At 42.8% G+C, this 13,817-nt stretch overlaps 1 protein-coding gene and 1 pseudogene across 1 annotated transcript; both read right to left on the minus strand.

Moving 5' to 3' along the window:
* Positions 1 to 2,389: 2,389 nt before the first annotated feature.
* LOC125516366 (uncharacterized) lies at positions 2,390 to 5,463 on the minus strand (annotated as a pseudogene).
* Positions 5,464 to 9,029: 3,566 nt separating this feature from the next.
* LOC147963300 (uncharacterized) lies at positions 9,030 to 11,596 on the minus strand. Its single transcript, XM_087527947.1, has 2 exons — positions 10,368 to 11,596; positions 9,030 to 9,316 (listed from the first exon to the last, which is right to left on the minus strand). Exons 1-2 carry the CDS (start codon positions 11,504 to 11,506, stop codon positions 9,175 to 9,177), a joined length of 1,281 nt encoding a protein of 426 aa, XP_087384073.1. The 5' UTR covers positions 11,507 to 11,596; the 3' UTR covers positions 9,030 to 9,174.
* Positions 11,597 to 13,817: the final 2,221 nt, after the last annotated feature.

The raw sequence follows: 13,817 nt of genomic DNA on the forward strand, positions 1-13,817 counted from the left end.
TCTTCCAACGTTTCAGTGCAGCGGCAAAACTAGAATTTGAAAAACTCCTACACAGATTAGGTTTTTGGATTGATAAGAAAATAGGCAGTTTTTTAATTAAATTAATCCATGAATAAATCATGAGCATGACATGGACATCATTGATAACACACTGACTACGATCTAACAGAGCATGTACTACGCATATAGTAGAAACATCTACGCATATCGCTAGTACTGCTACAACAGAAAGAAACACGAGAAGGATAAACGATGTATACCCTCCAATCGGCGCGGCGGTGGCAGCAGCCACGGCATCCTCGGCCTTCCCAGCGGCGGCACGGTCGACATGGTGATGACAAAGGAGTGAGCTCGGCTCGGCTCGGCTCAATCCCGCAACCCGTGACGCGACGCGTCGTGACGAGGCGAGGCGTGGCATGGCGTGGCGTGGCGAGCGGAGGAGGAGGAGTGCACGAGGGCCTCATCTCTTCTCAAGCTCCAATAGCATGAGGGAGAGGATCCCTTATAAACCACTCCAACCCTCCTTCCACTTCCGGGATGGGACTAAACTTCCCACCACCTTGTCATGCCACCTACATGGCCCTTACAGATCAAATCTGAAATTGTCATATGGGCTCTAGGCACATCTCATATTTCAACAATTACGGCCCGTTCAGGTTAATCTATCCATAAATGGGCTGTCTAAAAAAACACTTTTTTTTGCGGGGACCTAAAAAAACACTTTGCCAAGGCAGCTTAACATCACATGGATCATTTTAAATTCAAGAAAACCATTTTAAATTAGGAAATTAATATTTTTAAGACACAATTACCATTTAATACACTATGAGCGTTTTAAAATACATGGTGAATATATTTGTAAATACACGATGTAACTATTTGAAAATAACGATGAACATATTTTTAATACATGATAAATATTTCTCTAGTACAATTTTACTTTTTTCAAAAAAAATTGAGGGAAACAGCAGGACTCTGGTGCATATTCTTTATTGAAAAATGAATGATACAAAAGAAGGTCCTCGAGAAACAAGCAAGAACAAAAAAAGAGCTAAAAGAAGACAATGCACCGGCCGGGAGTCGAACGCAAGACCTCCTGCTTGCAGCGTCTGAACCAGTTGACTAAACAATACATGATGAACATCTTATGAATACATGTTTAACATTTTTTAATACACAACATATATTTTCTAAAATCAGATGAACATTTTTATCATATATGATGTACATTTTTGTACATAAAGTATTTTTATGAACATGATAAACATTTCAAAATTGCATGATGAATATTTTCAATACATGATGAACATTTTTTAAGTACTTGATGAACCAGTTGAGTAAACAATACGGCAAGGGGAGAGATGACGCCAAGAGGCTGCCGCATAGGAGCGGGGACAATGGATATTGGAGGGGTTTCTTTGGGGTGACCCTGTCGCAGAGCCGAGATGGCCGGTTTGATGATGGCGGATGCAGAACATCCTCTTGTGCACGGGAGGCACTTGGGTAGGAGGCGGTGGTGCGGTACAGACCCAAGAGAACAAGATAAGGATGAAGCGGCGGCACGACCAGGCTGGGCACGACACCCCCCAAATCGACTCCTGTTGAAAATCCTCAAGTCAGAATGAGAGGACACAGGGCGAGCTGCATTTGAACAACTCAAGAAGTCGGTTACGTTTCCCCCTCGCCGGGACCAGACCCTTACAGTCGAGGCCCACTACAGGAAAAAAATGCTGAACTTCTCCCAGGTTTCCATTTCCTGGGAGCTTAGAAACTGTAATGATTCTGCTACGATCAAATATAAGAAGAAGCATAGATGCTGGTATGAACTCTCGGTTCAAAAAAATCAACTCTACAACAGACATTTTTTCGCGAATATGCAAATAATTACGTACCATTCCATTGATAGGTAGGAGAGAATTGCTACAGCATAGAGGAGAGGGAGGGGGGGGGGGGGGGGGGGGGTGTCACACCAACAGGCAACACATCCAAAAACTCACCTAGCCCGAACTCTTTCCAAAGACAACGAAGAGAAGGGACACAGGGCACGCAGACCAACGCACTAAACCTCCGTCTCGCCGCCACCACTCCATCACAGACCGAATCAACGTACCCCAACCTTATGCACCTAGGAGATGGCAAGCGGGATGCAGGACGTCCGTGCCGGAGGAGGAAAGCCTATAGAAGGCACAATTTTGATTTTATCGGTTTCAATGTTCTCAAATAACTACACCTTGCTAAAAAAACTGCTCCCGGTATTATATTGGCTTTTTTGTGAGGGTGATATTATATTGTTAACTGTTAATGGAAGTTTGACTTAAACGTGTTCTGGTCTATCTAGGATTAGAGGTGAGGATGGTGATGTGTCATGCACTCGGATCAGCATCCTTCATCAATAACTGTCTAGCTGCTTCTGCTTGTCTTCCTTGCATCTTGGTATGGGCGATCCAAATACTGTCAACTCTGACCATTCGACAGACGCCACTCTGAAAAACAATTTATGGCAAAATTACGCTGTAAATAATTGTTAATTCAATATACAGGCCACGGCAGAAATGGCATCTATTGAAATATTCCAATGTTGGCAAGGCAATGGTTAAAAGTTTCTTTCTAAGCGATTTTCTTTAATATGTGGCCTCTATTTTTTTTCTTTTGTTTCTCCCTCTCATCAGTCATCACTCTGATGAACAAGGTATGCATCATGAGAACTTCAATCAATGGTTAAGTTTCCAGAGGAATTTTTCAAGCAATGATTTGATCTTGTGGTATTTTGTGTCATAGGATCAATATTCTAAAGGAAAATGGGTAGGGTTAACCGAGACAAATCCTCGGTTGTCACCCCGCAATAATTTGGCCGATCAAATAATGGGCACCATCATTAGTTGCAAGAAAAATTGATGCAAAATCGGAAATGCACATTCTTGTCGCTGACAAGGAGGAGCTAAATCAAGCATGCACGTAAAGCGGCAGAATTCAGATGCAAGTGTTGAGCGATGGTTTAACTGAATTAGGATGTACTGAACTACTTATGCTGCAACCAGTAGCACTAGTCTGTAGCAGAGTGGAGACTAAGCAGGTGCAGCTCACTCAGTACTGCTCATCCTTGATAGCACCAGAGTCTACCACTGGCATACATAAATACCATCCAACAACTCCCTCGTACATATATGCTTGTCTTCAGATGGCATTTCTGTTCAAAGTAAAAAAGGGAGGAGAAAATAACAGATTAAATATCAGCCAGGAACTCAAGATGGATGTAATTAGTTACAAATAAATGGATAGAGAATTCGACAAGACAAGTAGTTGTATAACCACAATCCAATGTTACGAGGCACTGAAGAAGAAAAATAAAAACTACAATTTTTCTATCATCAATAGACTAAATTATCAGATACCCCGAAAGTATAAAAAAAATTCGTGTACCTCCTTAGATTGGATTGTACATACACAGATACACTTGAATTTTTAGTGGACAACTAATCTTCATTGTGCTACATCTGAACTGGGAAACATGCACCAACCCAAAGTGTTAATACTACAAGCCCACAACATACGACTACACAATCCAAAAGCTGAATTCTGTGCGTGCAATAGCATGATGCTTCAGTATACTGAGATGAAAAATAGACTACATACTACAACAACTTTCTAAAAAGGAGTATTGACGATTTTATAAAGTGTAGCTTGAGTCGAGGTTCACAGTTCTAAGGTAGCTTACTCGTAATGAAGGTTTTCTTTTTGAGGAATGAGAGTTCAATAATAAAATATGGCTACTGAAGAAATGGAGGTGGAGGACATAAAAATTCCATTCTTCCAAGTCCTGAGTCCTAACCCCTGCATCTTTAATCTTTCACATACATAAAACCAAATTGTAGCGCTTACAAATCATGTTACAGGTACCAAAAACATCTCAAATGCCGCATAACAAGTATTCCTATTTCCTACAAATGGCCTTAACAAAATCAATCATGTACCTACCACCATTCAGTAGCTACACTAAACAGTGTGGTGGGTTAATGAACTATTAACAAAAAAATGGACTGCATGAGTTGCAACGCAGATTGTTTCCACAACTAACTTATTGTGATGATGTATTGATCCAAGCTACATATTTGATATTCTCAGTTTTGAAACATATGTCCTCGCAACAAAAAAGTTGAAAGCACGTTGTAAAAGAAGAAACAAAAAATAGAGTGTGATTAACACGATGCACATTCCAAGTCTTTGTGAATTCAACCATGGTGTAGGGGGCAAACCTTGCAGAGCCGTTCTTTAGCGCAGGGAATACGGGTGGCCAGGGCATCATAAAAGGATGGATATAACCCAAACTACTTCGATCCTCATTTGCCAACTCATACACTCTACGTAGTGTCCTGCACTTGACATCCAAGTATAGTATGGACCGACCCATCTCCAATAACACAAATTCCACATTGTCCCCCACCATGCTTATTTGTGGAAGATAATTGCAGTCTGACATACCCAAACTAGCACACATGTCATGCAAACATATGTTGTTCAAAGGCTACCAGGTGCCCCCCTTGTGGAACCAGATGCGAAGTTGAAGCCCCTTGAGATGGAGGAGGTACACACTGCTGGCATCGTTGGCCCTTGACAACATGGTGCTTCCCTCGCAAAGCTCCACCCCTTTGGGCAGCCGAATTGTGGAGAAACTGGAGGCTGTCAAATCCAACACAGTAATATCGGTCTGACCAGCTGCCATATAGATTTTATCTTCGACAAGCACAACTTGTTGTGATGGTGGGCGAGGGATCTGGTCTATGGCCAAATTATGTATCAACCAGGCATCGTCTTGCAACATATACGGAACATGCATAGTATACTTTCCATCCATGGTAGAATGCATCATCAAATACCAGTAAGACAACAAGAGACCTTCTTCTTCTTCTTCTTCTTTGGAGAGGATTGCCGAGTAAGTATAGGAACAGCCATCCGGCAGTATGGGGAGTGGGCGCGGTGGGGACATGGTCATGCACATCGTCTCAGGAGGACACAGCATGTTGTACACTCCCAATCTATCATGTTCGCTGAGAACGATGCGGCCGTTCCGGCAGCCAAAGATATAGTTCGGCACCCATAGTGCCCTCTGGTAGGCGTCGAAGTTGGAGCTTATTCGGCGTACGACGGCGGCGAGCTCTTGAGGCTGAGGCAGCATCGGCACGAAGTGTGTGGTCTGCACTGAACAGTTGTCGCCCAAGAAGTAGAATCCGAGGAGGCGGGATGGGTGGCGGTCGCCGAAACGGCGGAGGAACCTGCGATCGGATGCGTGGAGGTACCAGCTCCTGCAGACGGCCGCAGCGCGAACGAGGGTGGTAGGGAAGCCAACGCGGACGAGGATCTCGATGAGGAGGTCGTCGTCGCCGAGCACCCTCGATGCGGCGTCCTCCATGGCCGCCGCCGGCGGCCGCGACTCGCCGTCCATTGTGGAGCTAGTTGGGGTTTCCGTGCGTCCGAGACTTGGGCGCTGGGGGCACGAAAAGAAAATAAGGCCGAGCTAATAAGAAGGGCCCAGTACGTCTCTGTTCATAAACATATACAGTATTAGGGTTGTCCAAAAATAATAATAATACAGTATTAGGTTGCCTCAAAAAAATACGGTATTAGGTATATGTATTAGGTTTCACTGAAAAAAGGTATATGTATTAGGTGCCTAAGAAACAGTATTAGGAAGATAATTAAGTCTGACTACTTGGGTTGATGAAAAAAAATATGAAATTTCACACGAATATAGTGACATGGATGTTCCATGTTTAAAAACCACATTTCATATTGTATCGCACAACCATAATCTGATGATTTAAGTACCAACCTATTCTGGTTTACAGATACATGTTCAACTATGATCAAACATAAGGACAATCGTAGCTGTCCTCTAAATTTCACCAAAACTATGGATACCATCTGTGTCAAAACAAATTAAGTACTAACTAAAAAAATCATTTAAGTACCAAATTATTTTAGTTTAAAATACAACTCAAAGACCACGTCAAGCTATGGCGCGATTTTCTTTCCTCGCGATAGCACGATTTTGAAGTGAAATTCATGTGGGGATTCTCTTCCCCTGATGAAACTTTCAAATAAAATGGGAGAACCGTAGCTATCATCTCAGTTTCATTAAAACTATGAATATCATCCCTGTCAAAGCATTAAGTATCAACTTATCCCGATGGTGTTCTAGGATTAGTTTTTTATGAGGAGAAGGGGTAGGATTATTTTCCCATTAATAATAGTTTGAGTGCTCATGAATATTCAATTCTGCATCCGAGCTCATCTGATCTCGGTGAATAGTAATAATACAATAAAATTAGTAGAAAAATTCAAAATAATCTGATTTTTTTTGGCATGGAAGATGTTCAAATGCGTGATGTCTAGGCAAAATTTAATCGTGTTTGAAAATGTTCTAGTATTTTTTTTACTGTTCACACAAGGGAGCAGATGAGCTTGGGAGCCATTTCGCCCCGTCCAACTGATAAGACCTTTAGTGCCATAATAAAAATTAATGTGGAATCAAAATGCATGTTCAGAGATGGGTGTCTTAACTGAAACTGGCTTTATTAGGTGTCTTAACCAATCGTCCAAATCAAGCAAGGGGAAGAAAATATGACTCAGCATGGTGCTCAAACAAACTTTGCGACATGACAATAAAAGAAAAATATGGGAAATAGTCTCACTAGCCCCACCAACAACACATTCCTTGGTACCAACTCATCTTCTATGCAAAAGATTTAGGACACTACTTTTAACCACTAACCACATTAAAAAACTTTCATGTTTCGATGCATTCACTGTTATCTAGTAACTAGTTGCATTTATCGGGATTATCAGACAAAATCACATTACAACAGACTAACAGATCCGTTAAAGTTCTCTGCATTGAAGAACTGTTCGTGCAAATTTCCATTCAGATTCAGACTCCGGTAACCTTTAGTAAGAAGTTCATTTACAGTGATGTCTTGACCAAGAGCAATACAGTACAACTTAGCAAGTACTGCTTCCCTCCCAAAATAAGTGTCTCAACCTTAGTACAACTTTATACTAGAGTTAGTACAAAGTTGAGACACTTATTTTGAACGGAGGGAGTATAATACTAAAAGCTACATCCCCACCAAGGTTCTTTTCCGCAAACCTAGTCCTTTTATCACCATCTGCAATTCTAGTACAGAATTTTGCAAACAAAATTTAAACCTGAAATGTCCATTGCAGAAATGTGGCTGGCCCTGTTTGTCACAACATTGCCCTGTTCATCCCTCCCTACCTTATACAAGTAAATACCTGAGCAAACTCATCATGTTTCACGACTGCGCCTCCCAAAACAGTTTTCGCTCACTTTTATGAAAATTTATATTCAAAGTATTCATATGCTAACACAGATACAATAAAAACTCTCTCACTCCCTCTAGATCTTCTTCACACAAGAAAATCATATCATTGGCATACTTTAACATAATTAGTGCCCCATCAACTACTCCGTTAATAGGTCCTCATGCCTGAGCTTTTCCCACTACAACAATAAAGCCCTGTTCGGATCCACTCCACTCCACAGCTACAACTCTTGGAGCGGAGGGAGCGGCAGCGCAATCGCACAGAGCGGCTCAGACCCAGCTCCTCGCACGGAGTGGAGTTTTGAAACGGGAGAGGTACCGAACAGGCACTAAGTATCGATTTCTCACCATATTGATTTGGTAAACTAAAGGTGTACGCTGGGACCTACTGTCTTTTTTCCAGCCCATCATCACACTCTCGATGGAGAAGATGATCTTCTATGTATGTATGGTGCTGCTGTGGTATAATTATTCTTCTATGAGGAAATGAATATGTTCATTCATCAGCAGAGAAAAGTATCGACCAAATCAGGAGTGTGTGTTCTGCTCCGTGACAACAAGCAACTAATAAGCAAGCGTGCAATGCAGCAAAGTTCAGATATAATGTTGCGCGAGTGTTTAACTGAATCCCGGCGCGATGGCCTACTGATGCTGCGGCCAGGAGCAGAGCAGAGTGGAGTGGAGTCTGACATGCATGGCCAAGAGTCCAGGCAGCAGTCCCTGCCTGGGACTCCACCGCACAGCCAGGACGGCGCAGATCCGCCGCCCGAGCCTCACGAGCCCACGGCAGGCCCGGGTGAGACCAGATCGGGCCCGTCCCGCCCGCATCCGCAGCCGTGTGCCCACCGGATGGAGGCAGAGGCGGCACGTTTTCGAGCTCCAGTGCCCCACCTCGGCCAACCACCGCCGCCGGCGGCCTCAACTGAAGCCATCCTCAGATCCCCCGCCCGCCGTCGAGGGAGGTCATTCCTCCGAGATCCGCCAGGCAGCCAGAGAAAATGCCCTGCCGCTGCCATCCGCGGAGCCGGCCGAGCTTCGTCGGCGAGCCCCTTAGGCGGCGGCAAGGGAAGGGAGGGAGGAAGCGGGCGGCGAGAGTTTCTCCCCCCGAATCGACAACGCGGGGGTGGGTTCGTCTCTCCTTTCTAATAGCTGGCCCAGGGCCATATGTTTCATGGAAGAAGCAGGCATTGAGAAATTTGCATGTGCTTGACAATGTATAGAGCCAGAAGAAGGCCATGAGCTTCAGATTAGCCACCGAGAGTATATAGCAGTTGCGGCTTGGATGCTGAGTAGCCCCGTGAAGGATAGGGAGCAGGTTCCGATAGAGGTTAAGGGCCTGTTCGGAGCCCCTCTACTCCGCGAGGCCGCTGACCGAGTTTTAGTTCAAAAGTGCAGAGCCAGCAAAACGGTATTCCCGAGATTCTCAATTTCCGCGGAGCGGGCGGACTGCCGAACAGCGCCTAAGAGTGATGTACAACAAATTGCAGTAGATTGGTGGGCTCCATTGTTGAGCAGGTTTACTCAATTAGGTTTGCAGCCATCTATACAACACCTACCTAAAGTGGCAGCATGCAGAGTTGATGTTGTCATCTTTTCTCTCCCTCTCCAGTCTTCCCCCATTTCTTCCTTTCCAAATACAACAGAGTAGATAGCAAGCATAAATCACGGTACAAGACTAGGGCTATCAGAGGTAATAACAAGGTGAAGAAAATCATGCAAAAGATATATCATGATAATCAAGCATAATAATAATAGGTCTTAAACTCCCGAAAGGATCGAAACCAGGTAGGTAGCTCTAGATATTAAAAACAGGTGCTCATGACTTTCCAGGTTGTCACATGTCATCCATCACAACTAAGGAGAAACTTTGGTTTGCATTTATTCTCAACTCATCTACGATGGAGCTCCAGTTTATTGGTAGTGAAGATAGATAGTGTCCATCCATATCCTTGATCTTCAGCCTGAGCATGGCATTTCTGTTCCAAACAAAATAGGAAAACACAAAGGATCAGGGATGAAGATGATTAAGCAGAAGTGGAACCAGAAAAATTTACAAGGCAAGTAATTGTGCAACAGCATTCAAATGTTATGTGTCATTCAAAATGCAGAATGATATAATTGACCAAGCAATGATGACTAGATGCTTCCATACCCCAAACATGTTGTATTTTTCCTTCTACATCGTGAAAAGTAAAGAAAACAATAGTCAATGAGGGTATAAGTCACCAAGGGGGAGTTTTTAGACTGGATTATACACTTGACATGTAGGGCAAAAATATCATGGTGGTATATCTAAATTGAAAAACAACACAAGTGTGCCGGTGTAAACTATGCTATCCAGAACTGATAGGTGTGTGAATAATGGCATGCTTAAATAGACATACATGGAAATTTTATTCCATTACACTATTGTATCCTTTCTCGCAAAAAGAAAAACTACACTATTCTAAAAAACTGCAAGTATCTACATCCAGAGTAACATGGCCGAGGTTCACCGTTCAAGGTCAGCTTGCTGGTGATAAGAATTCATATAATGTGATATCAATATATGAGAAATGAAGAAGATGCACTACATGAACTTCCATTCTTCAACTGCTAATCCCTCCCTCTAATTTCCCGGATAAATAACCCAAGACAACAACAACAGTCATGACCACATAGACAGAAAACCAACTGTAGCGTTTATAAATCATGCTACAGGTACAGAAAACATCTCAATTGTTGCTTACTAGTCTTCCAAAAATGGCCTGAGGAATAATTATGTACCTACCACCATTCCATGAATGTACTACACCACTACTGTTGATGAGCCATTAACTGAAATAATAGAGGACTAATTGTTTGGCAATGCCATTCATTCCGCAACTACACCGGATATGTTGGTGTATTGATCTAAGCTACAGATTTTAGCTTTAAAGCACACAACAAGACAAAGAAACAGAATAGAAAATAGATTGATAGAGTGTACAATTAAAAACATTATAACCTCAACAAGACAATAGATTATATGAAGGCCAAAAAACAAACCTTGTAGGATCACCCTTGCATGCAGGAAATACAGGAGGCCAGATCATCATAAGAGGATGGATTTCACAGAAAAATTTATCACTGTCTTCCTTCTCATACACCTTATGCATTGTTCTATGCTTGATGTCCAAGAGGAATGTGCATCGACCCATGTCCAAGAACACAAACTCAGCATTGTCTCCTGCCTGGTTTATCAGGAGAGAAGCATTGCCATCTGACACACTAAAATCAGCAAACATCTCACGCAAATAAATGGTGTCCATCAGCAACCATGTGTACCCATTGTGGAGCCAGATGCGAAGTTGAAACTTCTTGACATGGATAAGATATACACCAGCAACATCATCGGCCTGTGACAATATGGTGTTTCTCTCACCATACTCCATCCCTTCTGGGAGCTCAATTATGGAGAAACTTGAGGCCGCCAAATCCAAGACAATAATGTTGCTCCATCCAGCCGGCACATAGATTTTATTGTTGGACAACACAGATTTAAGTACTGACCATGGACGAGGGGGCTGCTGTATGATCAAGGTATGATTCATGCGCCATATGCCATGTTTCAAGATATATATGTATACCCTATGTTTTCCATCCGTTGTTTGGTGCATCAACACATACAAGTAAGACAAGGCATCACCCTCTTCTTTGGACATGATTCTAGAGTAAGCAGTACCGTCAAATAAGTACAGAGATTGGGGGCATGGAAATGGTGGGAGGATGTCCATGCCTCTCTCAGGACACACCACGTTGTGTACCGCAAACGTGGTTCCAATTTTATCATGCTGCCTAATGAGGACGTTGCCATTCCGGCAACCAAGGATGTAGGTCGGTACCGACGATACTCTTTGATAAGTGCCCAAGCTAGAGGTTGCGCGACGGATGACAGCAGTGAGTTCACGGGGCTGAGGCAATATTGGGATGAAGTGCGGGGTGTTCTGACCTTTGTTGATGTAGAAGCCAAGAAGGCGGGGAGGGTGGATATCACGAAATCGATGGAGGAAGGCGCGGTTGGAAGCATGGGCGAGCCAGCGTGTGCATACGAGGGCGGAGTTGAGAAGGGTGGTGGTGAAGACGGTGCAGAGGAGGATCTCACTAAGGAGGTCATCGTCCTCGAGCACCTTGGATATCGCCGCCATTGATGTTGGGGAACGCTGGTCAAACTGGGGTTAGGGGAGAAGAATTGCAGGTCGATGCTGGGGATGGGTGAGGTGAAGTCGCCGACGAAATTGCGACACTCATCCTTTAATTGCTTACGTTTCAGGCAATTGAATAAACGACTTTTGGCACCTACCCCAAAAATAATTGACCAGCCAGTCTGGCCAATTAAATAAAAAATGGTAACTGTCGCAGTGTGCAACAGCTGTGGGCCACCTGCTTTTACCTTCCGTTTTATGGCTGTGGCATGCGTTGCTTGCCTTTGTGATCCCCACATCGGTCCACTACGCTCACCAATCACGTGCTGACCCATTCCAAACTGCTCATGACATGAACGTGCTCCCCTTTAAACAAAAAGTGCACACTTTTTAATGATATTTTTATGTGTTAGTGGTGGCCATGTACAATTTGCAAAGTAAAACAAATGACCATGGAAATATTAAAATTACTTATGTGTTTTATTTTATAATGCAAAAGTTTATTGTTTCTTACTGGAAAGTTTATATTTTTCTGAGTAGGAAGTGCGGTCACCTAAGTGAAAAGATATTTGTACTTGAGTAAAAATGTGTGGGTTTGGTAGAAAGTTTATAGTCCCCGATTAGAAAGTCTATATTGCTGAATAGAATATACTATGTAAGCCAACCGTTTGTTTCCCAGTAGAAAGTTTTATCATTCAAGTAGATATTTGTAATTAAAAAAATATGGAATATCTATAGTGCGTGGTAAAAAGGTATCATCTTAGTCAAAACTTTAAAAAAAATTAAAGTTTTTCTAATACATTTTGAAAGTTTGTGTTTATAAGTAGAAAGTCTATATTGCATGGCAGGAAGGTATTATCTACTTCAAATGCTCATGGTCTTTTAGTTAAATAAAAGTTTTTCCAACATAAACATAAAGTTTGTGCTTCTGAAGTAGAAAGTCCATTTTAACAAGCAAGATGTCCCTTGGGTGAAGTACATTTCTAAATTAGCCAATAAATACCGTCTGTTAGAACAGATGAGCTGAATTCTGGGGGGCTCCTTTGGCTTGTGGTCGACAACTGGAAAGTTGGTGATTCCTCAAGACTGCTTCGGTCACGTTTCCTTTGACTGTTTTCTGATGTCATTGATGACAACCTTTTTGTTCAAGAACATCTTGTGTGAAATGATGATATTACCAGCTTTCACTTGCCTCTATCTTCTCAAGCCCAAGAAGAATTGGAACTTTTGGAGTTGATCCTGCTGGATTGTGCCATTCAACATGACTGATACGTCTCCATCATATCTACTTTTCCTAACGCTTTTGCTCTTGTTTTTTACTCTAATTTGCATAATTTGAATGAAACTAACCCGGACTGACGCTGTTTTCAGCAGAACTACCATGGTGTTGTTTTTGTGCAGAAATAAAAGTTCTCGGAATGGAACGGAACTTTTTGGAGATTTATTTTACAATAGAATAAAAATACTGGAGCCAAGAACCACCGGAGGGGGACCCCTGGGTGAGCACAACCCACCAGGGCGCGACCCCCTCTAGGCCCGCCCAGGTGGGTTCTGCCCACCTGGTGGCCCCGTAGACCCTGACTCCGACTCGTTAAATACCTAAATTTGGAGAGAAAAATCAGGAAGAAAGAGTTATTGTGTTTCACGATATGGAGCCGCCGCCACCTCCTGTTCTTCGTCGGGAGGCCAAATCTAGAGCTCGTTTGGGGCTCTAGAGAGGGGGATCTTCGGTCTTCATCATCACCAACCCTTCTCCATCGCCAATTTCATGATGCTCCCCATCGGGAGTGAGTAATTCATTCGTAGGCTCGCTGGTCGATAAGGAGTTGGATGAGATTCATCATGTAATCGTGTTAGTTTTGTTAGGGCTTGATCCCTAGTATCCATTATGTTTTGAGATTTATGTTGTTATGACTTTGCCATGCTTAATGCTTGTCACTTCGGGCCTGAGTGCCATGGTTTCAGATCTGAACCATTTATGTTTTCACCATTATATTTTTTTTAGATCCAATCTTGCAAGTCATATTCATCTATTATGTGTTATGATCCGTAAATGCCGGAGTGAGAATAGTCGGGATACTTCCCAATGATGACCGTAGTTTGAGGAGTTCATCTATTCACTATGTGTTAACGCTTTGTTCCGGTTCTCTATTAAAAGGAGGCCTTAATATCCCTTAGTTTCCTTATGGACCCCGCTGCCACGGGAGGGTAGGACAAACGATTTCATGCAAGTTCTTTCCATAAGCATGTATGACTACTTACGGAATACATGCCTACATTATATTTATGAACTGGAGCTATTGTATCGCCATAG

Source organism: Triticum urartu, chromosome 6A (genome assembly GCF_056163025.1).
Source record: "Triticum urartu cultivar PI428250 chromosome 6A, HENAU_Tu73, whole genome shotgun sequence".
In the NCBI taxonomy this organism is placed as follows: Eukaryota; Viridiplantae; Streptophyta; class Magnoliopsida; order Poales; family Poaceae; genus Triticum; species Triticum urartu.